The 27340-nt window shown below is 40.3% G+C and overlaps 1 protein-coding gene across 2 annotated transcripts in view; it reads right to left on the reverse strand.

The window, feature by feature from the left end:
- LOC108230157 (cGMP-inhibited 3',5'-cyclic phosphodiesterase A) overlaps positions 1-27008 on the reverse strand; it is a 79846-nt gene extending 52838 nt beyond the window's left edge. For both annotated transcript variants that reach the window (XM_017406134.3, XM_017406133.3), the window contains exon 1: positions 25442-27008. In XM_017406134.3, the coding sequence (XP_017261623.1) occupies positions 25442-26383 (942 nt within the window). In that variant the 5' untranslated portion in view covers positions 26384-27008. The remainder of the gene's footprint in view (positions 1-25441) is intronic.
- Positions 27009-27340: the final 332 nt, after the last annotated feature.

Below are 27340 nucleotides of genomic sequence, written 5' to 3' on the forward strand. Positions count from 1 at the left end.
TGTCATTAAAAAAGAAATGTCACGTGCCCACAAATACAGTAAACTCTTTCAGTAATTTTCCACACACCTTTTCTCCTGTTAAGAGGTTATAGGGGGTCTGAAACCAATCTCAGCTGTTTTATGACAAAAGGCAGGGTACACCCTGGACACGTGAAACAAACCATGCTCACACTCATACTTGTGGCCAGGTTATAGTGCCCAATTAACCTAATATGCATGTTGTTGAGGAAACTGAACTACCTGGAGGAAAACCACAAATGCACATAGGGAACATATAAATCTCCACACAGAAAGCTGAGAATCAAACAGATGACCATCTTGTTGTGAGGTGAGCAGTCTGAGCACTGAGCAGTCCCAGTGGTCATCTTCTCGTGCCTTTCAAAACGTCCCCACCACCACCATATCTGCTGTCTCATTTATGCGGTCGTAAACAAGACTGTAATCTTGCTGTTCTTAGAAAAACACTTTTTCTTCTTCTTGACAACATGATGATAACTAACTTTCCACCCCACTGCTAAAGCAAAAAAAAAAAAAAAAAGTTTAAGACGACAACAACAACTCTTCCTGGGTTTCTTCATTCTTCATAAAGAGTCGATGCTGCAGCGCAGCTGAAGAAACAGTTTGCCGAGACCTTTGCCTTTCACATTCTGCTCCCCATGCCATGCTCCAGAGACACCACACAACAGCAGACTCAGCTTGCTGCCATCTGAAGAAGCAGCAAAAACACCGCGGAGACATAACAGAGGCTGGTCTTGACTTCTCCATCACTGCGCTGCCTGATGGTAATTTGTTATTTTCCTAATTGTCAAATCAGTAACAATGGTGGGATAATTACTCAAACAATGAGATAAAAGATTAGAACTATTTTTAACTTCTTGTTCAGTAAAGGTTCACATGCTGTAAAACTCCAACAAACTGTGCCTGAAGCCTGTGAGACTTCTAATCTGTAATTGCTTTTAATTGCTCTTTCCACGAAACATGTAACAAGCTAAAAAAAAAAAAGGTCAGTTTCAGCTTTGAATATAAAAATGCTCAACTTGACAGGACAATCTACAAAAGTATCTCAATAAATTATCATGATGGTTTAAAAAGAGTATCATAAAATTGAGTCATAAACATCCTTAACTGCAGGACTGATAAAGATCTGTGCTACTGTGTAAAACGTGAAATCAAAATGGCCGTCGTAGAGGTTAAAACTGTGGGAAATCTCTTTTCAGTCAGAAGAATCTGTGTGTTTATAATGTGCATTTCTATACCAGTATTAAAGTAGACTATTTTGCTGACAGACAGACAAAATTGACTCCAAATATCCATCCATTTTCTTTTTCCTTGCTTCTCTTTTCCAGGTTGTGCTGCTGGTGTCTATCTCCAGAGGCGGGGGACACCCTGGACAAGTTCATCACAGGGACACACAGAGACAAAAGAGACAAACAATCGTTCACACTCACACCTGTAGACAATTTAGAGTTACCAACTAACCCCTAACGTGCATGTTTTTGATCTATCAGAAGAAACGGGAGTACTTGAAGAAAACCCATGCGAGCACAGGGAGAACATGCAAACTCCACCCAGAAAGGCCCCAGGCTGAGAGGCAAACCTGTGACCTTAAACCACTGTTGTGCCAGAGTCTCAACTACTACCAGATCAAATTTTAGGTCAATATTCGTAAAATTGATTGACTTATATATTGTAGCTTTCTTGGTCTTACAAGTTACACTGAACTAAGATAACCATCTCCATAGTGTAGCTACAGATTTGTCTGTATTTGTAAATGTATTCACTATTTCTTGTTTTCATTCTTGTTTTATTTTCATTGTTGCGTTCTCAGGACTACACAGTGAATGCTCAGTGAAACAGTGTAAGATACAGAAGAGACGGGACAACATCACATTCTGTAATGGCGTCTCAAAAAGATACTGTGTTAAAGTTTGTGAGTTTAAACATCATCTCCGATTTCATTACAACCGCCACAGCATTCTTTTCACAGAAAACCTTTGGGTGAAACCCTATTTCGAACGTGCTTTTCTCAGAGAGTAAATGCACACCGTCAGACTCTATGTTGTCCTAATGTTCATCTTGTCCTTGTCCTTCACTGGGTTGGATCTCTCTGCTGAGCTGGCAGTGCCACTCTAAAGTTTGGGGAACCAGGATGCCTGCGATGGCAAAATGTGCTTTGCCTGAGGCACTTTATGCCCTCCACTGTGGCTCGTTGGTTCATGGTTCAATAACGCGCTCAGAAATTCAGGTCAGAAACTCTTCCCAGATTTAACAATACACTAATGGATATGGCTCTGAGAGTTCCAGCCACTAAAAGTTAGGGCCAAGTCAGCCAGAAACCCAGCCGTGACTCCAGGCTATCCGGGATTTCTTTTTATGTTTGTCATCTCGTCAGGCTGCCTCTCTGGTAAACCACACAGAGCTACACATGCTCACTAAGTGCCACTGGTGGTTTCTTTGTTTCCTTCCTTTTCCTCTCTGTCATGACTGTCATACTTCCATAGAGTATTTGCTGTCATGCACCTGTGTGGCTCTGTGCACTACAGTCTTAATTATTCAGAAAATGGGGGTGGACATTTGCATGGCCTAAGTCCTGATGTTAGGGAAGAAATACAGTCAGTCCCAGCAGTATGAAAGGGATAGTTCAGAACGTTTGAAATGTGGCTCTGTGGAAAAATTTTGAACAACTAATGTCTTACCTGTTGTAGCCAGCTCAACAACCTCAGTTTGGAAAAAAAGAATTTAATTCTAAATGGACTGACAAACTAACAACTAGCCCAATCAGACTCCTGCTGTCCTAAAACAGCTCCACTCTCCAATGACACTATAAACATCTATACAATGGAGTTCATCTGAGCTTTTTTTTCATAAAGGTTTTGAGATTTTTGTTGTCTTAAGATGGCTTCAATCCAGTAAGCTCTTTGCCTCACTCAGAATAGCCATTAGTTCATCAATCCAGTCAAATTTAATGTTTATTTCTCCAAACTGAGGTAATTCAAACATGAAATTATTTGCTCAAAACCTTTCCATGGAGCCCTACTTTAACACTCTTTAAGCCCTCAAAAGAGAGAGATAGAGGTAGAGAAGCCCTTGTAACTTTGAGTCAGTTTGACCTGAAGGCCACAGGATTGTTAAAAGGTCTGAGCTATTGCTTCAAGCTCCCAACATGTCACCCAGACAACAGCCAGTGTTCACTGTTAATCACCAGTCAGGATCCCAACTAGATGAATGATGGAGTTCAGAATCCGTATGACACAATAGCAGTGTCAGGCCATTTTTTTTATTATTATTATTTTTTTACTGTAATACCCTATAAGAAACAGGAAGAGGAAATGGGTTGGGGATAGTCATAGTAATGCTTTTAGCCCTGTCCTCTGAGCACTGACAACAAACATAACACAGAGTCATTAACAGCTTTGCTGTGAGAGTGTTACCCAAACAGACCGGCAGCTCACTAGAGACCCAGGCTGACCCGATTATTGACATTTTGATAGTTTTCAAGCTAAAAATTTGGTTCTCTTGGAAGTAGTACATTTTCATTACTCATGCTATTTATATACAATGCACTCTGTATTAGAACAGAACAGAAAATAACTCAAAAATTGCAAAATTGCACGATTTGACTAATAGACTTGCTTTGAGTTCCTTAACATTGTCTCGTGGCTTTCCTGGGATAGAAGTGTGTTAATCTCACATTGGGTTGAAATCCACAAGGGAGCAGGTTTCTATTTCACGCAGACCCGTCTTTTCAGCAGGGAAAGAAAAAAAGGGACGAGAAATAAAAAGGCAAAACTGTAACAAGACAGAGTCTGTAGAACAGAAAGGGGTCAGCTGTTTAGTGGAACTCAACGGCGCATGAAAGTCAGGAAGAAAAATGAATTTGTTTGACGTGGTAATAGGAGAGGTGGTTCGGTTGAGGATTACACAATTCAAAGAGGAGAAAAAAGTATCGGAGAAGACAAAGGACAAAGGAAACTCATGGTAAATCATGAAAGAGACGAAGCAGGGAGGCAATAGGCATGATGTAAAAAAGGGAGGGTGAAGTAAGTGACCATGGCGACATGTACTGCAGGAAGAAAGAAGGAGCAGAAAAGTCTGAACGTTTTAGACCCATGGTAAATGTTAGGTGGTGATTCTTACTGGAGGAGTCATTTCTCCATTCTGAACCAGAGCTTTGAAGGCTCCGGGACAAAAGGGGAGAAGAGAAAAAAAAAAAAAAAAAAAAAAAATGAACACCCTCCCCAGAGTGGGGAGCAAAGGGTTACCATGGAAACAGCGCTGACGTCAGAGCATGCATTACGTGATTACTCATAGAGTCTGTTAAGGAGCCAATAAAACAAGAGACCATTACTCACATGCAGAGAGAGATGGTCAGAGCTCAGGTTACACATATGCTTCAATATGCACACATACTAGAAGCACGAAGTAACACATGTTCACACGCAGCACCGACTCATTTCCAGCTGCTCTTAAATACAAGGCAGACCCCATGATACACTTTTATTTATTTATTTTACAATTCAGGCTCATTAAACGCTCCGCAGATTTAGAACAGCTCCTGATTTGGACTGGGAAACCTTCTAACTCGCTGTTTGTTTGAAAACCCAAGTGGCGACGAAGTCTGAACTACCCTCGCCGAGAGCTAAACGTGTCCAGCCTGCGAGTGGGAATCTGCCTCTCCATCCCAACCGGCGGGGGCACAAAGACTACCTCATCAGTGCAGACACAAGCAGGATATCACAGGCAAAATCTGCATGTTCTGCATTCCACTCACTCTGACCCATGTCTGACAAAATATATCAAACACTGGCGCTGACATGTACACTTGTGTGTGCTTCACCTAACCCCCCCCCCTCCCACCCCCACCCACTCACACTCGCAGACACACACGCACATGTGCACATTTCCTCTCGCCATCTCCCACACATTCTCCTGAGGGAGTTAAACCACTGTTAGGGCTGATAAGGATCCAGGCAAACACAGTGGATAAACAGTCATTCTGGTAATTAAGAAGCACTGACCTATCAGAGGAGAGTATGCGCGGACAAATATGTGATCCAGACTCCATTACAAAGGCCGCACACATTCCCACCACAGAGACCATTAGGTGAGTCCAGACAGAGGTGAGGGGGAGCTCAGAAATCTGGAGAGGGAGGACCTTTTTATTGTTTGGAGGTGAAACGAGCAGCGACAAATCAGTTGTAGAGACTGGGCTAATGTCGCAGATTACAGTGTTTTGGTTTTTGTTTCGTCAAACTGATTTGAACATTCTTTTCACCACAATGATACAGCAGTAATGGAATGCACATAAGCACAGATCTGATGCCCGCTGTTGCTTTAAAACGAGGTTGTCTCGCTTGCTCTTACAAGGATTGCCTAATATGTTTTTAAGCCACCACTCTACGCTGTTGACACAGAACCCACAGCTCACTAAAGTAAGATGCAAACAAACAAATCCTTCATGCTGAAGGACGCCAGCACTGTGCTGTATATTGTGGAAGTGTTGTTTGAAACATCAAACAGCACTTCAGAACATCTTGGTAAAATGTTCAGGGACAACTTGTGCCTTTTCCGCACCAATTTATGGCAAAACAGATCTTTATGTGAAAGAAAACACAAAAATCAGACATCATGTTTGCTTTGTGTTTGTTGTTTTTGTTTTATAATAAAAAGAAGCTTTGAGATAAAAAATATCCCTTGTTAGTAACTTCTCTTATTTATTTGTTTTCATTTGTGCCGAGTCAACATACTTGTAGACAGTATTTGCTGAGTCATATTTTATCTTTTATTTCAAGACAACTGTTTTTTTATCTGTGCACCCATTATTTTTAAGCATTTTAACTCATTTGAGACCATTTATGAAACCAAAAATGCATTCTTTGAAAGAATGAATAACACCCACTGCCTTGCATGCCAGAGTTTTACAGAAATATCTCGCTGGAATTAGGTGATGGGGACAAGTCTCTGGTACTACCACCACATCACATTTTAGCTCTCTATGTGTACAACTGGCTGAGTTGTAGCAGTTTTTGTGTTTGCTAAGGTGGATTAGTTGTGGCAGCCATCTTGAATCAGGTTGACTGCAAAGGATCCAAAATATTAATGTATCACACTTTTCTTATGTCAGTCAAAACTGTAACAAAATGATTAGTTAGCAAATTAGACAAATACAGGGGTAGAAAAAAAGCTTTGTTTCTACATTTTTTTGCTTTGTGGTTTAGCTGATGCCAGACTGATACAGCTGAAGTGACCAGCCTTATGAGCTTGAGAGAGACCAGAGAAATCACAGAATTGTTTGTTTCTGTATTTCTAGCGTGGATAATAATCCCATTTCCCATAAAACATGCATGAGTGTCTAACTCATGTAGCTTGAGTGGAAACATATTATTAGCACTGACAAGAAATAATAACACGTATTTCTGCACATCAGCAGGTTTTTTGAGGAATAAAGGTTGCCAAAGGTCATGGCAAATAAGTGACGTGAACATTATCCGATAGAATAGTTTGGGATTTTGTGTTTTTGTGTGTGTTTCTTTCTTTTTTTTCAGGTCTAATAACTGTGAGCAGGACAAATGAAGTGCAGATGTAACAGTTATCCTTCAGGCAAACTCATTAATGATGTTTACAATGTATTCTACGAACTATAAGGTCTACCTAAAGTAGGTTTTAAACGGCATTGTTTTAAACAGTTCAGCTTCCTGATTGTTGTTAATTTTATCGTTTAGTTTTAGTGCGAAATAGGCAACTTGATGACAGACTCGGTTCACTTGAAAACTCAAAGTGTTTTCATCTTTTGGATGAGATAAACTCCTATAAAGCAGAGTTTATCCACCCACGTAAACAACATGTGATACGGCCTTTATTCATACAGACTGCCTTTTATTCAAACTGATTATCGCCACCGCCAAAGGCAAAGTGGCAATATCTCATGAACCAGTGGATGGATTTAAATTAAACAGAAAGTAAGTTACAGATGGACATCTATAACTGATTAACCATTGGAATCAATCCCATTCAGGATGGCTGCCTCATCTAAGCAACCTTAGCACACACAAAATGTTTATAACTCTGCCGACTTTACAGATATTGGCCTCAAAGTTGGTGTGGTAGTAGCTGAAAGCCATCCCTAACACATAATCTAAGTGTTAATATATTAAAATGTTGAATCAGTGCTGTTTGTTAACAAAACATTTCAACTAAAGACACTTTGAAAAAAAGAAAAACAATCATTGGATGTAGATCTACAACTGAATAGATTTTGGAATCAACCTAATTCAGCATGGCCGTCACAACCAACTAACGTTAGGAAACACAAACAGTTCTACAGATATTGAGCTAAAATTTGTATGACAGTAACTGATAGTCATCCCCATGATAGTATTCTCTGAGAGCTAAAGCATCTCGTGAGATATCACAATGTTAGATAAGGTCGTGAACAAAAGATTTGACCAAAATGCTACAACTTTTTCCCCATCTCATCATAACATGGTCTAAATTTAAAACTCTGGCTAGAAAGGTGGTGGGTAATATGCATTATTTCAAGAAATGCTACACCTTTAAATAATATTATTTATTTATATTCATGGTCCACATTCCATGTCAACTGAGGGTAAAAATTTAAGTGCATCAACATTGTTTGCCGGTGAGACTTTAGATAAAAAAGAGGAAGTTGCCTTTTCACTCTTTGAATCAGTGGCTCTATTCAAACATGCAATGATGCTTATTGACACAAGGAAGACATCCTCATTTAGCCTCTGCTGTTCCCCTTTGGTGATTCACACAAACAAAACCAAGGTGGCTTGGCACCACATCGGGTCGACTCAAAGCCAAAATGATGCAATGCATCAGTGGGAAATCCAAATATTCCGCCCCCATTTTTCACTTTGTTTGACATAAACTAAGGGTGTTATTCCTAATGACAAACAACAGACTATGTTCAGTACAGCTCAGTGATTAAACAAACAAAACCCTAGAAAAAAAAAAACAGTGAACTGAATTTCAAGTAGCTTTCCAGAAACTGCAGCTCCTAAAGCACAGGCAGGGCAGAGGTTTTTGTCTGAATCCAGCTCACCCTGGCAGAGTGAAGGATTGTGGGTAAATGTGCATCCATTTCATAAACAATGCAGAGGCTTAGCAATTACGTATGATGTTGCTGAAAGCGGATAAAGTTAGTGTGAGCCGGGGTAGGCAACATTCCCTTAAGATAAAGAACTGTCCCGTAAAAAGATGTGCTACGTTGACAAGAAAACGCCCTTTGGTCCTCATTTTAAAAAGCCTTTAAAAAAAAGATAAAAAGATAAAAGCCTTTAAAAAAAAGATAAATGCAGCAGGTGAAACAGTGATTTTGTCTAATCAAGGCTGAAGAATCGTGTTCTTTTACGAAAGGAAAGAAATATTCTTTGTTTACCTGAAGCTACTGAGAAGTTTGTTTAAGCTGCTTTTTGTCTGTTAAATTTGACAACATTTTATTGAAAATGACAGAACAAACTAGACAAATTGCATTTTCTGTGTAAACACCATCTGATGCTGAGTGCTGTCATGATTTTAGAGAACTTTCCTGTTAATCTCGCAGACATGTTTTGCAGTGTAGCTACATAACTTGATGAGACAGCTGTACTCAGTTTTGAAGTTCATTTCGTAACAATCATTTAGTTGCCATTGTATAAAATAATTCATTTTTGATGACTTTCCTCACTAGAAAAACAGTTCAATTAAAAAAATAAAAACTATTAGTGCATTTCTGATAACATTTTTTATTCTGTTGTGCTCTTTGTGTTTCAGACCAGCAGTCAACAGACACATCGTTTCTGCAGCTGAGAGACCTGAAGAGCTCAAACCAGGTGAACTTGCTTCTGTGTGAACACAATGTTACATGTTGGAAAGTCATCCTGCCTTAGTCCACATCTGTATTTTTAACTGTCCTTAATGTTCGTGACGCAAGTTCAGTTATTGCATTTCGAACAATTGCTCCTTGTCACTGCTGTGCCACAAATGTGACTGAGCTCTGGTGAAAATCTGATATACTATACTCTGCATCATCACTAATTTGGTTACAGTGATACCACATCTGAGATGATCTGATTAGAAGCTTACAAACCCAGTAACACTCCCTGCCTTTGTATGTTGCAGTGAAAGTCTCTTATTTGTGCACTGATTAGTAAATGCATACAGAATGTGTATATTCATGCATTGCAGTGTGAACTGAACATATGTACTTTGTGTGTGTGTGAGTGTGTGTGTGCTGAATCAAGCTGCAGTCCATCTGGCAGACCCGTGAGCTTAATGAGTCTTGTATTCATGCAGCATGCACAGCAACATCCGCCGCCTGAGGCTCTGACCAGGTGCTCTGACACAAACCATCTTTGAACAACATGAGCTGGACCCAAACAGAAGAGTGTCTTTTGCAACATCACGGTGACCAACAACATACCACAGGCCACTTTGTTGCCTTCTAAACCTCACTCTCATAATAGGACTAACTGAAAATGATCAGATTTGGGAAGATCAAGTTACTTTTTAAATGTAATTTAATACTGACTAAAAGTTTATTCCAGCTGTAGGAATTAGTACTTTTCACTGTGTGAAAGAATTTAGCACATTAGCTTAAATCTACTTCAACAAAAGAAGAATGTCATATAATGTACATCAAACAAAACTAACCTAACAAACCAAGGGTAAAGTTATATCACCTTCTTCTAAATCTTCTTGGCTAAATGCACATTGCCCTCCACCCTGTATGCCAAAGTTTTAAACAAAGATCTTGGATGATCTGTCTTGTTTCGATTAGATGTTGTAGCTAACTCTCAGCTAATACCACACCACATTTTAGCTCAATATGTGCCAAAAATGACTGTTATAGTCATTTTTGTTTCCTAAGGTTGATAAGCAGTGGAAGCCATCTTGGAATGGGTCCATTTGTTTTTTTCAGTGGTAGGTGTGCATCCAATGATCACCTTTTAAGAGTTTCAATAAAATCCATCTAATGGTTCAAGAGATATTTTACTAACAGACAGACAGGGTTGACTCCAGCAGTATGTGCTGGGGATAACTTTCAGCTACTACCACACCAAAGTTCAGCTCAATACGTGTAAAAATGAAAGAGTTACAGCCATTGTTGTGTTAGCCAGGGTCAGCTGCCTGTGGTGGCCATCTTGAATTGGAATGACTCCACAAATTATTCAGTTGTAGATGTACATCCAGTGACTACTTTCATTAAAATCTGTTCACTGGTTCCTGCCATAGTTTGCTAACAGTCAAACAAAACAAAAACAAACATGCGCATGCAGTTACATGAATGCCTGCCTTCCATGATGGCAGGCGATAATTAGAAAACTGAGAGATGAGCCGATGATTTACAAAGAAGACGACGCATCATGCTCCTCTTCAGAACTGCTGAGGATGGGTCACAATAATTTTGACAGAACTGTTTTTTAGGACAGTACAATCCAATTTTAGTAAGTAATTTACAGTTAGGTCTAGATAAAGAAAAAGTCCTTTGGAGGTCTTACAGCTGTTAATAATATATGTATTATTAACAGCTAGGTGTTTGTTCCTCATTTTTTTATTTTAACTTGTATGTAAAAAGGAAGAAAGTTATGAGCAACAAATAGTGTTTTGCTTTGAATGGGGTATAAACTGGAGGCAATGCCTTATTCTACCCCCAAAAAACTCTTAAGAAAACCCCTTATTTTGTTTTCTTAAAGTCAAAAGTTTACACCGTCTCAATTAGGAGCCACACTGGCAGCCACTGCAGTTGGAGAACTGGCAAAAATAATAGTTTCTACTGATGACTGTTTGAACTCTTTTATATTCATACGTGCTCTTCAAACTTTTTCAAAATAAAAGACTGATTTGTAAGGGTTTATGATTCAAGAAATGTTAGAACATGTTGAAATTCCAATTTCTTAGAATAGAGAAGGGTATGTTTGCAGTCTGAAGTGTGGCAGGTTGCTGCAACCTGCAGCCAGGACTCTGTAGATATGAACAACTTGGCTGGCAGACTGCTCCCAAGGTATCAGTGAAGGGCATGAAAAAGACTTTGGCAAGAATATGTATGTGTCTCCAACATGTGTCATCTTAGATTCTGTAAAGTCCAGCCCCTGTTTCCAGATTTTTTTCCATCATATGACCACCATATGTAAAAAGCCCGCAAAGGGCCACTGGATCCTCATCTAATCGCCTGCGCAGAAGCCACTTTCCTGGAATAATTCCTCCTGTGTGTTAATGTGTGTGTTGACGTGTGTGTCCCTGCCTCTCTCTGGGTTTGACATTCCACACATTGCCTTCAATATGCTTCACCACTGTCTGGAAACAACAAAAGATGCTGGCCGAGACGTGGGGAGGGAGAGGCTGTATGTAAAATTGTGGAAAAAGGGAACATAACGGGAAAAGTTATGCTGCCGTTTGAATAAACGTTGTTGAGGGTACATGAAAAGGGAAGTACGTAAACCTAACAGTAGTGGAGGGAGGAGAAGGAAGGAGAGAGTGAGAGCAGATTATTGACTTAAAGGCAGAATCAAAGCTGTCAGTAGCTTCAGAGACACTGTTTGTGTTGTTTGGACTGGGCTTTCTGGAGCGTGCGGCGCGATGATGGAAATCTTACACTCACTAAAAACAAGCCCACTGATCCCTTCATCCAGCGGCCCTTGAATCAGTTTTCAACATTCCACCAGCGTGCATATGAATGGGTGCTTATTACATTTGTGGCCCCAGCCTCTTTTATGAGAGTGTGTGTTGTATGTGCGCACGTGTCAGTGGAAAATCAGGAATAATCTTTAGGAGCATTTGGTGTTGCTGGTTTTGCTCTCAGGTTGCTGCCTCTCATCAGACCCGACAACGCACATACCAGTAATAGTAAACTGAGTTGCCTCGTGAAAAGTTGTGAACTTACAGTATCACAGACAGAGCCAACTGCCTCCAAAAGTACCACCATTTTCTTTGTTAGTATTTGAATGATTACTTCAAACACAAAGATTTGCTCAAATTACCCCCTTAATGATATAACCTCCTCCCTATAGAAGAAAACAAATCAATTACCGCTTAAATGTGTGCTGGGAATTACTCTCAGCTACTACCACATTAAATTTTAGCTTAACATCTGTAAAAATGGCTGAGTTATAGCCATTTTTTGGGGGGCTAAAGTTGATTAGTTGTGGCAGCCATCTTGAATTAGGTTGACTCCAAGCCATTATGTAAATATCCATCCATTGATGACTTTCTGTGAGTTTCAGTAAATGTGTCCAAAAAATGAACACACGAACATACATTATCTCCCACCTTTCATGGCGTTGGGCAATAAAGATTAACCTAATATGCAAAAAATAAGCTGTAACAGTGTTTGAATGCTGCAAATTGCTCTCCAAAAACTGAAAACGAGCAGATCGTGAAGCAAAACATTTTATTTTTTATATCTATATGCAACATAATTAACAACATGTTGCCACTAGAAAAAAGTGTATATGTGAATGGTTGTCTGTCTCAGTTGTCTCTATGTGGCCCTGTGATGAACCGGTAACCTGTCCTGTGTGTACCCCGCCTCTCAATAAGTGTCTGCTGGAGGGAGACGCCCTCCCCCGTGACCCTGCATGGAACAGTGGGTAAAAGAAAAAACTGTAGATGGATGGATAATTTACATATTCCATCAAAAAAGTTCCAAAAATATGCTAGGATACCAGCTTCACAACATAAATCTGGGACACTGAAAATGAGTCGGATATTTGATGTTTTATCCAGCTAATTAAAAGCCAACACCAAAGTCTTGTTCTGACAAAACGCCCGTCTGTGCCGAAGTGAAAACTGTTTACATTCATATGGTGACTGATTCATCCAGGGTTTTATTTTGAACATGTTAAAATGATACAAGAAATAAGCACAACAAAACATAAAGAAATTAGTCAAAAGAACAGTAAGTGCATATCACTTGTTCAAGAAGGACTAGGAAAAAGCATGAACAACATATGAAACTAAAGAACAAAAAAAGATGTACTTGATGGAAAATCCAAGACATAGATAGGGGAGAAGAAATCTGCAGTAGTTTTTGGTCTGACAGTATTTGGAGCAGTTATTTGTAGACATGTCTGCATCCTTTATGCCAGCTTTCCTTTTCTCTTGATTTAGTTTTTATTCTCTATCATCTCCTGATGGAAATATTTGTTTCACAAATATTTGTCTATGCTAATTGCTCTGCATGCACTGCACCGTTTAGCTTTTAAACTCGTTTCTGTTTGATGCTGGACACACAGCATACAGAGGGTTTTTTTTTTTTTTTTTACTCAGAACAGCTGCTTGTTGCTGCTTGAAACCAAAATGGTAAAGTTGGAGGCCAGAAAACCAAAACTATTAGTTAATTTATGCTAAAGCTCTCTGGAACTTTGAGGGACTGCAGAGTCAGGAAATAATTTTCTGTGGGTTCACATTGTGGCTATGAGTGACGCCTACAAGTGGTCACATGATCCACTGTTTACAAAATATATATATATATTGATTACAGATCTTTTTAAAATTATGTTTTTTTAAAAAAGTAGCTAGATTGAGCAGTTTTATTCCTTTACTGAAACAAACTGTGACACGCATCTTCCTATTTTTAATAAATGGTGCAAAGAGGCAATAGAGTGACTATTAAAGCATCTCAATACCTAACAGAGCCCAACAGCAACAACAAAAAACTTTATGTAACATTTTAATGATAGCAAAAAGGATGAGAAGAAACCTGTTGGAACCAGTAAAGAGATGAACATCCAGTTTACGTTAAAAGAGCAAAGTAGCTGAAAGACATAATGTTGAAGCTGCTTCAGGCCCCCTTCTACCCCTCTGAGACCTGTTAAGAGAAAACCAGCAAGATACGACCTGAATGACCCACTAACAGCCTCCCGTTCATCATCCTCCACCTCTTCTGCCAATGCACAGCAGACAACCACATCAGTTCACGCCTGCGTACAACCGCAAACCCAAATGAGACCCTGCTGAAGTTCCCGCGCCATTCATTCATTTTCTGTGGGCATTTTAATGGAAAATAGAGGCAGATGAGAGCGTGCATGCAGAATAGGTGTTAGCCTGTGTGTTCACGCACAGGCTCATCTGTGCAACATCTGCTCCAACCAGCCCAAGGCTCCTCTCCTCTTGAGAAGTGGGTCACGTTTCCAGATGACGTCAAAAGTCCTTCTGCCTCTCCAGTCTTTGGAGCTCTGCCAAAACCACCGCATGCTTACAATGGAAATCCTCTCTGTGAAGTCATGATGAATCGCCGAGCAAGCTGAAGTTCTTGAAGGTTAGTCCCCAAGTAGGTCTGGCCATGTCAACAACAACAACAAACAACAAAAAGGGCTGAAGAACTAATTATTCATGAAAGAAAGCAAACACAATGGTAACCTAAAATGTCACTTTAAATTCAAGAAAAGCATCATTACAGACAGAACATGTTGATTTCAAATGAGGTGGCTACATGGTGTGTCTTCAAACCTTTTCCCCTGTCAAAGAAGAAATCAAAATGATCAAGAGAAAAGATATGGAGATGATTCACCGTTCATACCAGGAGGACTTAGTAACCAGAGAGAGTAGAAATAAAACCCATCTAAAGGAAAGTTATTCAGACAGAGAGCATGGAAACAAAAACATGAGGTAGTTCTGGACTCATAAAGATACACCTCTTTATCTCAACCACATGAGCCCAAATTTTCACCTTCTTCATTCAAAACATAGATACTGACAAAACATGAGGCATTCTGTTGTTTATATAAAAATATATACAACAATTTGTTCCAAAGTATTAGATGAGTATTGATTGAGGTTTTCCTGATACAGTGCGTTGCATCTTTTCCATCCTCACACAAGTATAAATGAATTTTACCTAAACTTATCTGAGCTATCTCCAAGACAATGTAGGGCTTAGCAACAAGCATTTGTGTTCTTAAAGCAACAATTCAGATTTTTCAAAGTGGGGTTCTGTCGAACCATTATAAACAATTAAAATCTTTCCTGTTGCTCTTTGAATGACCTCAGTTTGGTGAAAAAAAGAGTCTATTGTTGACCAGATTGATGAGCTAAGGGCTAGTCAGAGCGGGACCAAGAACAAAGTTGATAGCTTTCATCTTGAAACAAAAGTTTGTTAGTGGTTCATGTCAGTGCTATTTTGTAAACCTTTCCACCTCTGTCACTTTCATTGTTATATACAAATAAATCTATGGGTATCTGCAAGAGCAATTAGTGGCAGCAGCAGCTAGCTGTAGCAATGCAGTCTGGTGCACTTCAGGAAGGAGCATCATAATATTTCTTTTGGAAAAAAAATGTGTGTTGTGAAATAGACAGCAATAAAAATAGATTTCGCAAGAACTGTTGTGAAATTTTTTAAGACTGGAGTTGTTTAAAAATGGCCAAAATCTGCTTCGAACCTGGCCTTACTTGAACTATAAGCTTAATAATCTAGCCATAAATAAGCTCTATATTTCCAAACAGAGGTTGTTCAAAGAGCTATCTACAACAGGTAAGATATTTATTTGTCATAACCTTTCCACAGAAACTCTGTTCAAAAGAAATGGATTCTCCTTTTAACCTACTTGTCTACACTTCTCATCACACTAAAAAACATGTCATCAGCAGCAGTTTTCTGAAGGATTTCTTTCCCTCATTTTATCTGTTAAAAAACTTCATTTTCTTATGCTGACCATCTGCCGTCCCTGTTTACAACGCGGCGAATAAAAACTAGCTTTACTTAGCATCATCACAAGCATTACAACATTGGTGTGCCTCCCAAAAATGTACATTATTTAGACTCTATTTATGCAAATTCAGCGCAGAACCACAAATATAACTCTGCTCGTTTAATAATTGAAGGTAAATGTAAAAACACAGCTCCTGACCCACATTCTAAGACTCATGCTGCTGTGAGGGTGAAATAACCTGACTGACAGACAGATGTACAGACAGATTTTTTTTCTCTCTCTCGCTCTCTCAAACATATTTGGAGAGTAAAACATAGCATTGAGCAGGGAACAGCAGAAGCCTTGTTGGCTGCAGAGACAGACACGGAGAGCCAGTGAGGCAGCGGGTTGGAGGGACAGGAAGGGCTCACCAGGCGCAAGTTACAATAACACGTTTCCCTGCATCACGCCACCGAGCTGAGAAGTCATGCAGCCTGCTGAGTAAACTACTTAGCACTTGGAATTGAAGGATTTAGTTTTGAAATTAAAATATTTATCTCACCCCTTACACCCTATCCTTCTTCTTAAAGTTGGAAAAAAATGTTTATCTAGATAAATTTAATGCTGCAAGAACAGTTTGTGCTTTACATTTGTGGAGCGTATGTTTACTCACAGACTGTACTCACAGCTTTGACATGCTCACACTTTCCACGCTCATTTATTTGATACTTGTGCGTAAGACTATGTCTGATTCCGCTAAATTATACATCAGATAGGCTAAACAAAGCCCAGCTTTGAACATCATTTTGTTTGTTTTGATTGATGCAAATAAATTAAGACCTACTTCAAACATCTTTTAGAATCTAAATGTGAGCTTCACTAGATGGGCTTAAAAAAATATATCTTTGTGTGGGTTGAATATATACAAATTTCACAAACTAAAAGAAGCCTGTTTATAAGCGTTTAATGTATTTATTTATTGCAAAATTTCAACAAACCAGTTGGGCTAAATAAAGTGCAAAATCCTTTTGTTTTATGGGACCACATTTTAACTATCAGGCTCCACAAAGCCCAACTTTGTTTTTTTTGGACCACTTTACATGGACTTGTCTTTTTTTTTTGTTTTCTTTTTAAACTTTTTATCATGTTTTGTCAGGACAAAATTGGGCTTCTTGAAGAAAACAAAGCTTCATTTTAAACATTTTCGTTTTGTGGGCTAAATAAAAGCAATGGCCGGCAAAGATGAAATAAATAAGGAATTAAAAAAGACTTTTATGGGCCTTAAGGGAAAAAAAAAATCTTCTGTTTATATTTATGAGATTACTAGTGGACTTCTTTTTAATACTGAATAAGTAACAAACTCTTGGCTGTATGCCTAAATTATCTTTTAAAATTTGTGAAAATATAATAAGTATAAATATCTGTCTATAACGCCTAGATCAGATATCTGATCTGAAAATGATGTCTGTATAAAAGTCTACTACCATCCTGGGGTTGATGCAATTCCAACTCTACTGCAGCAAAAACAGATTTGTGGACACACTCGTTGTGATTTTGCTGAAGTTTGTTGGGGCTTTTTTTCCCTCAGAAATATGACATGCCCAAACTTTAAGCTTTAGATGTTTAACATTTTATTGCTGAGTTCATATATGTGATAATGTGTAAAAAAAAAAAAAACATTTTAATTGGCTGAGCTGAATCTGCACAAATTAATTGCTAAAACAAACTGATGAATGTAGCTAAGTAGAAAAAGTGCCTCCCTTCAGTGAAACAAAAACAGCAAAGTAAAAAAAAAAGTCTGTACCGTGAACATGTACTTAGATGCTTTTTATCACACGTGCTATATGTTAATAAAACCTACTCTGAGGGAACATTTTTCTGCTGTTGTGTTCAACGTGTGTTGAAACTTGGGACATGTAGCAGTTCCATGGTTAAACTGAGACCCAATAACTTATGCTGAATGTTCAGTTTAATTAAATCTCTTCATTAGACTCTCTAGCTGAAACCAGCCAGGCAGTGAAAGACTAACCACACTCATCTATCACCGAAATCTTCCTCCCTTGTCATCTCCTTAAAATATATGATCAATTAATAGCTGACTATGTTTGGATTTATTGGACAGATGCAGTCAGAGGGGTTCAAAATGTTCCTGCTTGTCAGATGAATTACAGCAGCAGCGGCAGAAGTAACCGCTGCCTGCTCCGTTTCGAACACAGACACAATGACCGATGCAGGACCTGAGGGAGAAGCTGAACTTCCTCCCTGAACTCAGACGCAGATGAGAGGCCATGAGATCAGTTTCTGGGACAGTGTAGTCCCCAAATGGGAACACTGGGACAGCAGAAAGTTAGGAGTTGCTTCTCCCATTTGTTTTTAACATGTTATGCTCCCTGCAACCCGTGCACACACACGCCGTGGCAGACACTTCCCGGGGGCAATGTGAGAGCGTCCATTCATTTGTTAGAGGCCAGCTGCACACCTGGTGACAGCACCGGATGCTGGTGTTGGCTCAGGTCATGATNGGGGGGACTGCATGGATGGGCCCACAGCCCAACCTGCACATTCCAATTCATTACAGCAGTGGGGCAAAAGCAGGAATGTTCCTTCGTGTAAAGGATTACTGTATTAAATGTGAGCTCAGTGTGATTGAAAGGCCCTTCAGCTGACAAACACAAATGAAAAGCCTGAGGTGCAACACTCCGTTCTCCACGATGACCTGTTTCCATCACTTGAAAAGAACGAAACGCTTGTTCCGAGTCGCGTACAAGTGTTCAGACAAGATACATCTAAAACTATTTATGCAGAAATATTAACCTTGTTTTAAAATCAGGTTTAAGTTGCGTTGTGTTTTTGGAAAATTCTCACTTTAGCAAGCTGGTTACTGAAATTGGCCAACATTAAACTTGCTTGACCTGTGTTATTTGTTTATTTACATTTCTAAACAAACCATAGCTATGTGGCTAAATTGTACTACCAATAGCACTTTTTATTACTGACTTAAGATGACTCAAAGTTATCTGTTTGTAATATCTGAAAAAAGCGTCTAAAGATAAAGTCAGAAGAAGCACAAGAGGCGTTAGAAGCCACATTGTTGTGTGTAAAACTGGTTAATGTTTCTCTGGAAGAACGTCTGTGTCGCTCCTCTAAGCTGTCACTGTGCAAAAGTTCGCAAAGAAATGGAATATGTCAGACATTTCTGTAGGTTTAACAGAATTAAACTCTTTTTCTAATTTCAGGAAGATTGTATTTTGTTTGCCAGACTTCACCTTAATTAACAGAGTGTAACTCCAAGTACATATCGGGTTTTCAGTGTGGGGAAATTTAAATAATTATAACTTCCTAAATCTTCTACAAAGTTTTGAAATACTTTGGTTTGTCAGAAATGCCAAACATGCAGGACAAACTATCTGTCCCTCACTCTCTGGTCACAATGTTTCTGCTGGAATTACTTGATATTTCCTTTGGCTCCATGTGTGACTCTTTTTTTTGTGTAATTTCTCATAATTTATTTTCTTTTCTACACTTGACACAATTTTTTTTATATATTTTCCTACCATCTGTCTGCATCTGCTCTTATCAGGCAGTGCCATCAGAACAAATAAACATGACTATTCATATTTAAGCTTTTGCTGTTGCTGTTGATTGTTCAAATAATGGCTCAAAACCAAAACAGTTTAAGGTGAACATATGATAGTGACTCTCGTGATGTCACGCATTCCCTCTTCGCCTTGTTTGTTGAAAAAAATGAAATTTAAAAAAAAAAAAAGAAAAATCAGCAAGAAAACAAAAACCACCAGCGTGACTTCACATGTTTTAAAAACATCAAACATCTGAGAGGTTTGGCTTACATTGAGGAAAAAAGGGTTTAGGAGAAAAACATGTTTTCACTTCTGAAAATAAATAATCATCAGTGGTATTTTTATGGAAATGATTTCAAAACTCTTTGGTTGGTTTGTATTTGTTATCCAGCCTTACGGTGTCTACATATACACTCACATTAACAATATATATTCAAGTTTGTTTTTTTCTGTTTTGTTTTTTTCACATTTATGACATTTGTAAACATTATCACATGAAGTACTCTTACGGTAACAGAAAACCGGACAAAAGGGAGCAAAAAAAAACCAAAAAGGAGAAGTTGGACATGTAATCCACTTCTGAACACACATGAGGCTTCGAGTTGTACGTTTCTGTTCAAAGGCGAGCCAGTTACCAGGAAGCTGAGGTGTTAATATGCGTGTTAGGATTGGGAGGCTTGTGCATATCTAGCACTTTTAGCTGCGTAAGGTTGTGTCTGTGGTTTGAGGCCCTCCGTGTTTCTCACAGCAGATTCAAACTCTTGGGCTGCAGCAGCTGGCAGCCATCAAGCTGCTGCACACACACACACACACACACACAGACAGCCGCAATTTCCATGGTAATCAGTTGGGAACTAGAAAGTAGCAATGCCAAGGGTAGGGAGGAGAGGATAAAGTGAAATTTGGTTTAGTCCCAGGCCTCCGGTTTGGTTGGCTCAGATGATCAGAGATGCAGCAAAAGAATATGAGCTACTTTTGTTTCTGTAAAATGAAGGTAATAAAAGAACTGGACACAGATGGGTGAGTCGTGTAGTGAAGAGTTTAAAGGATAATTCTGCTTTATTGCAAATTGGGTTTTACTTCTGTAGCTTTAAACCATCATTGCTATTTAAAGTTTTCTTCGCATTGCTAAGATTGAGGAATACAGAGAAACAGTTCAGTTACAAGTTTAAATAAGCTTGAAATCACATTTCTGTACAATATACATAAAATCAAGCAAATATCTAGTTGTATTAGTTGAACTTTGTTGTTTTTATTACCCTTTAGTGAGCAGCTTATAGCTGCAGACAATATAATCTTCTTTTTTTAGAGTTCCCACTGTCATCTGTGTCTTCACAGTTGCAAAAACCAACTCTGTTCTACTTATACTGCATTATTTTTGCATTTTAGGATGTTTTTGATTCCCACGGCAGTATCTTCTGCACACTTGGATGAGTTATATGGCATTATGTTGGCCACAGACTTTTTTATTTTAACCACAAGATGTCACTTAATCCTCCTAAACGCCACTCATATCTAAGTCCTTTCTTTGTTTTACATAGAAGTCACAGATAAACATGTACATAAAAACATATAGCAAATGACATATTAATAAGGTATCACACAGACGAATCAGTAAAACAGCTGCAATGTACGCAGGAAGTTGTGATAATAAGCTCCTTACAAATGCATTTTCATTGAACCATGATACTTTTCGACCAGTGACGACTACATAATGAGACAGTAATGGAAGCTGCTTTAAACAAACATAAAGTCTTTTAAAACATGACGTTTGACATTTCAAGTTTCAAAGTGAAAGTGAGCTGGTGGGGGGTGGGGTGGGGGTGAGCCTGCTGTTTTGCTTGGATGGTAAACAAAACCTTAAATGACCTACTTTCATTCCAACACTAATTCCTGCACTGCGTTCCTCCTCTTCACGTACGCACCGGGACTGGATGGGGGGGTTGGAAGTGTGAAGCTGATCATTAAAGCATGAGACATAACACGCTAACGCTTGTATCTTTTCTCCTTCCTTTTAAGTGCACATGGAGGCTTTCATTGGGACCTTTTGCAACCCGGATGTGCGCCCAGTTAAAAAAAGTTAAAAAAAAAAAAAAAAAGCAAAAACAAACAAACCATCACATCCCATGAGGCCGTATGTTTAGAATACAAACAAGCAGTTAAGAATGAGAGTGTGCAGCGGTAAATCACTGCCCTCCAGGCTATCAACAACCTCCATCCAAAATACAATTCAATTACGGACGGTGAGGCAAAAATAGAATACGAGGAAAGCATTTACACCAGCAATGGTAATTGTATTTGGATCTCATTCCACAGGAAGTCATTATCATAGGTTTCAAGAGTATCTTTATCATCCAAGTTAAGAAAGAATTTCCTCCTCAGGTTGGGATAATATTTGTGTTGGTGTCAATGAGAGGACAGGGAGAAAAGTGCTTCGGAAAAGGAGTGAAAATTATGGCAGTGGAGGGAGTGGCATCTGTTACAGAACGAAGAAAACGATCTGAGGAGCAACTCACTCCCACTCGCTGCCTAATCAGTTCTGCTGCAGCTTTGCAACTCAGGTAGGTTCGGCAAAAAATAAAAAATAAATAAAAACAACCACTCGCTGTGTTGCTGGAAACATGGCAGACTGCTTCTCTCTGCTCGTAAGGGGAGAAAGTTCTGTGACTGCGCTGATGTCTGCAGCAGGAGAGAATCAAATTTCCTTTCACGCTGCGAAAAGCGATCCACACCACAATTCCACACTTCGTCCCCCAGTTCAATATCCCGAGCTGCGAGAAAGAAAAACCGGCTCGTCGTTTCTTCTTAACCCGAGGAGAAAGAAGAAATATCCAGCAGGAGCCCCCGCTAACTGCTTTCAGATTAGCTGATAATCACCTTCCTGATGGGGATGATGACCCCAGTTTTGCAAAATACTTCTGCTTAGAGGGCTGATGGATGCTGGCAGCAGAAAGGTAATCAAAAGGAGGGAAACTGAATGTTTATCAAGTCTAGTTTCCAGAATGAAGCGCAGATTTGGAGAAGGGTTTGGCGGAGCGTCAGAGGGCAACATTGTTACTTTAAAGCTTGTGAGGATGAGGAGGCAGAACAATTCCTTTTTGCTCTTTTTATTTCAGACTGAACTGTTTTTATATGGTAACAAAACCAGCATTCCCCGCATGCCGGAGTTTTAAAGAAGGATCTTGGGCGACTTGTCAGAGCTCAGGGTGCGTGACGGAGACGATTCTCAGCGACTACCACACCAAAGTTTAGCTCAGTATGCATAAAACGGACAGAGTTGCAGCTGTTTTTGTGTTTGCTAAGGCCGATTAGCTGTGGTGGCCATCTTGAATTGGGTTTGCTAACAGACAGACAGATAAACACACACAGACACAAGCAATTACCCTAATTGCTCGCCTTTTATGGCACAAGGCGATAACTGTCAATCTGGAGGAGCTTTTTGTAGGACTTCAAGGTCCGTTGTGAGAACTTCCAGAAGTGAAACACGTATCAAATGCAAGCTTCCGTCCAGCTTACTGTATTTCACACCAGTCTCCAAACACTTCAGACGCACAGCAGTAATGTCAACAGAAACTCAGTAACAAAGCTCAGATCCTTGCCATGCCTTTTTAAAATATACTAACTCTACTGAGCAGCAGCAGCGGAGCAAACATGTCAACCAATCTCTTTAGTTTGAAGTTCTTTATTCCTTTTATTATTATTATTATTATTCAGGCACAGTCAGACACTCTCTGCTGTCTGACACCTCTCCTGCTCTCATCACCATGTGGGGGCTTCATTGTGGGCTTCCCAAAAGTGTGTCAGACCCCCCCCCACCCTTATAGGGGAAACCAGAACCCAAGGTCAGTGAGGTGATGACTTGTGTGGATCAGCACGGGCTTGTTTACACACTGCAGACCACACAGACAAGAAGACACGGCCGGGACAGCATATGTACGCCATGTGTGTGTGTCTCAATTACAGGCAGGCCATGACTGGTCAACTGCTTAGGAGACACATGAAAAGGATCAGTCGGGCTTTTGCCGTGGAAACTCTAATATGTTCCCCGCTTTTACACAATGTACAGTCTGAGCGCTGCCCTCTTCGTGTCCCACAACAAAAAGCCGCGACAGAGAGCATCAAAGAAGCAGAGGGGAGAGAAGCGCACCCACAGATGCCCGAATCGTCTCAGGGGATTTACTCGGTTTGTCTGGTAGTTCCATCCTGCTCAGTTTTAACTGAGGGACAAAGGAAAAAAAACAAAAACAGAAAAGAAAGCAGAATGTGCTAAAGCAGTAGTTCAAATCTTTTGAAGTGGGGTTTCTGTGGAAAGGTTATGAGCAATCAATATCATACCTGTTGTAGATAGCTCTTTGGAAGACCTCAGTTTGGAGAAACAGAGTTTAGTTCTGACCAGATTGATGAGCTAACGGCTAGTCCGAGTGGGACCAAGATCCCAGTGGATTGGTGCCATCTTAAAACAGCTTCAATCTAAAAAATTTAATGCAATTTTTAAACCAGCCACTAGCTGTAGCTTGTTCAGTGCTGCCTGGGCACTTCCAGCAAAAAATATCAAAAGATTTTTTTTGTATAATGTGAAATTTCTAAAGGTGTAAAAATGTATAAAATGGCTAAAATGACATTTGCATTAAATGCCCTAAAACCTTTGAGTTTGTAGTTATTTTCAAGACAGCAATATTCCTCTTTGGTCTTGGCCTTGCTTAGACTAGCCATTAGCTCATCAGTTTCATCAAAATTAAACTTTAAAACTATCTATCTTATCTTTAACAGGTAAGATATCAATTGTTTGTAATCTTTCCACAGAACCCCACTTTAAACAACTGAAATGTCCCTTAAATTGCTCTGTTTTATTCATTTTGCTGGTTAAACGGTCACACCCTATTACTTTCCCTCTGGTTTTATCAATGGATGTGAGGCTAGATGCAAAACGCATCAAATCATTTTTTCAAGCAACAATGAACAGAACTAAAGAACAGCGTTGACAAGACAAATAACACTTTGAGCTTTTTTTGAAACACCATTTCAAACATGTTCAGAGTTACTCTTGGTTAAATCAACCCGTCGTTTATGATCATGTTATGTTCAAAGCACACCACTCAATATTCATTCAAAAACAGACACTTTGTCAGTTCCAGTAAACAGCTAAATTATTTCCTATCAGCAACGGTAGGAAATGCACGCATGCACCTCAGCTCCATTAAACTTCAGACGGAGAGGCAAAAAAAAAGGAAACAACTAAAAATAATTTCATTTTTTAAACTTGTGAGTGCAGCCTCAAAGAAAAACACTAACTGCCTCCGAGAAACGAGGACATCTTTCAGACACTGCAGCCTCTCATCTCCGAACACATCGTTCAACCTTTGATCGCCCTAAAACTTTGATTCCCCTTCACATGTTCAGCTTGCTCATTGATTACGACTCAATACAAGTTTATTAGAGGGAAACCCCCGTTCCACCACCTTCTTCTACCGCAGGTGTATCACTATCAGAGGTTTACACATTCATTCTAACTGATGTAAAAACACAGACACTCAGGCTTAGAGATCATGTCTGACATAGTTCATTAGAGATAAGATGAATCACTGACATTATAGTCTCAGCTTTTCTCTCTCATCAGCGCTCGAAAGCACAGGTTCAAAAATAGCAAGCCATTAACAACTAAAAGCTAAACTTGGTACCAAATTTTAAAAAAAAAAGAGAAGATGTGGATGATGGATTATAAAACATTTGCACATATGTGATATTCTGTGGTCTGATCTGAAGCCTGCAAGGTTTTCTCAGAAAAATATATCATAAAACTGCACAATATGGTGTTTTTTCACTTAGTTGCTTTTGTGTTTAGAGAATGGGACTGGAAAACATGGATAACATCAAACAGAAAGTGGGATTTAATCAGATTTTGGAAAGTGACTCAACAGTGAATCCGTATAGTCAAAAATGATAATGCTCAATAATAATAATAATAATAATAATAATAGGTCAATGAAAATACTGCTCCTTTTCTAATTGCAGTGAGCTATTATCACCATTAGTCTGTTATTATTCTGTAGCATGCGTGTTTTAGAGTCCACAGCTCTATGTTCCAATTCACAAAAAAGATAAAAATAATTTATTGAAATTAGAATGTGGTCATTATTGGCAGTTGATCTTTTGCCACAGACCCCAAATCCGCCACGAGGTGAAGAAAACAAGCCAGAAATAGAAGAGCTGAACGGGACAGAAACTTCTTACCTGGTCCCTCTGGATGCATGGTAGAGAGGTCCGACGATGGGACTTACTGTTGGACTGACTGTGTGCCATGTCGGAGGCGATAACAGAACTGGACCTCCTGCGCCTTTTAAATACAGGGATCACTTCCCTGGCTCCAGTCACGGGGGTGCAGCCCTCCTCGCGCGTCCCTTGTTTGGGAAGGAGCCTGTCAGCATACCTCGCCAGCAGGATGCCCAGCACTCCGAGCAGGTACGCCACGTACGGTCTCCACGCGGCGCGCACTCGGTGCAGCGACAGGAGCGAGACGGTCCGGACCAGGCTGATGAACACGATCACCGACGTGCCCCGGTTCAGCCGCGCTACCATGAGTGCGCCAGCGGCCACGCAGGCGAGCACGACCACGGCCGCGGCGTTGGCCGAGAGCAGCTGCTCATCCGTCCCGTCCAGAAGGGAGCGGGCCGCGACTTCGCCCAGGTGGCACAAGGTCAGCAGGGAGAGGACGGTCTGGATCAGCGCCCCGCAGCGGATCAGGTACACGCCGACCCAGAAGAAGGCACATACGAGCGTGAAGAGCGGCGAGAGCGCACTCCAGCAAGTTTGCAACAGCTCCGCTGCGCAGCCTGAAACAAAGTGAAGGGGGGACGATGAAAGGGAGAGTGTGTGTTCAGCTCTGCTGCTGCTGCTGCTGCTGCTGCTGGCCTCAGCTGCTCTCCACTCTGAACATCTGAGCAGCGCGGCGAGAGAAAGACACAGCGACCCCACACACACCGCACTCCAGAGGCTCTGGGAACTCCATATTTTTGTAAACATCAGCCCCGGCCACGTCTCGCAGTCTCGGTCACCGCACTGTGGGGTGGCACGTGTTTTCACATAACTATTGCGATCCGGTGCGCTGTGGGCTTTCTCACAAGTGGCGCCGCTGTGCGCACAGGTGCCGAGAGCCTCTGCAGACACCGCCATCATCACTCATGGCAGATATGAAGTATGAGGAAGTCTATAATGCGTCCATACGAGTGTTGCTACGGGGCAGTAACAAAATAGATGTTAGTCCTTGTGCGCATTTTTAGAAAAAGTAGAGCGAAACCGCGTCTCTCCAATTTACGCACGGAGATGTGCTTCCAGGGAGTGCATGCTTCTTTATTTTTTTTCCAGATTTAGGATGAAGAACTGTTGGGCCAAAACGCTTAAAATAAATAAATAAATAAATAAAGGGAGCCCGGATGACAGATGCTTTACAGATCTAGGGCACTGCTTCTTTGCGCGCGCGCGCGCGTCCCGCTTTGCCCCTTCGAGGCGCGCCGTCTCGTTCACTTCTTCTGTCATTCTCTTTGTGGGCTCCACCACGGCCCGGGGTCCGCGCAACAGCAGCAGCAGCAAAACATCTGTCCCTTCCTGCAAACTACTCAGGCAGAAACCATCTGTGTGTCCACTCTCTCTCGCCCCGAAATGACACCGTTTTGCGTCCGCTCCTTCCGAGGATAAAACGCGGCAGAAGGGGATTTAAGCTGCTGGTAGGGGAGTGCGAGAGTCCTCCTCGCTGTTTCGCGGCGTTTTCCGGCAAATCCGGAGTGTTTGTCTCCAACCAGCCGCGAGTCTTGAGCTCATTCACACCCCCAAGTTCCTATACTCCACTCAGGGAGCAGCGAAGGAAGCCCCAAATCCTCAGCCAGTCCAGCAGGCGTAGTTCTCCATCTGACTGAGGTTTTAGTTTATCTTTGTCTCCTTCCCTAGCTATGAAATATGTCGTTTAGTTAAAAAATAAACATAATCCTTTCATTTAACAGGACAAATAATCAGCAAAATTAAACTTGTGTAATCTAACCCCGATTCCAAAAAACACGTAGTGTAAAATGAAAATAAAAACAGAGTGCAATGATTTGTAAATCTCTCAAACCCATCATTTATTCACAGTAGATCATA

Source organism: Kryptolebias marmoratus, linkage group LG11 (genome assembly GCF_001649575.2).
Source record: "Kryptolebias marmoratus isolate JLee-2015 linkage group LG11, ASM164957v2, whole genome shotgun sequence".
In the NCBI taxonomy this organism is placed as follows: domain Eukaryota; kingdom Metazoa; phylum Chordata; class Actinopteri; order Cyprinodontiformes; family Rivulidae; genus Kryptolebias; species Kryptolebias marmoratus.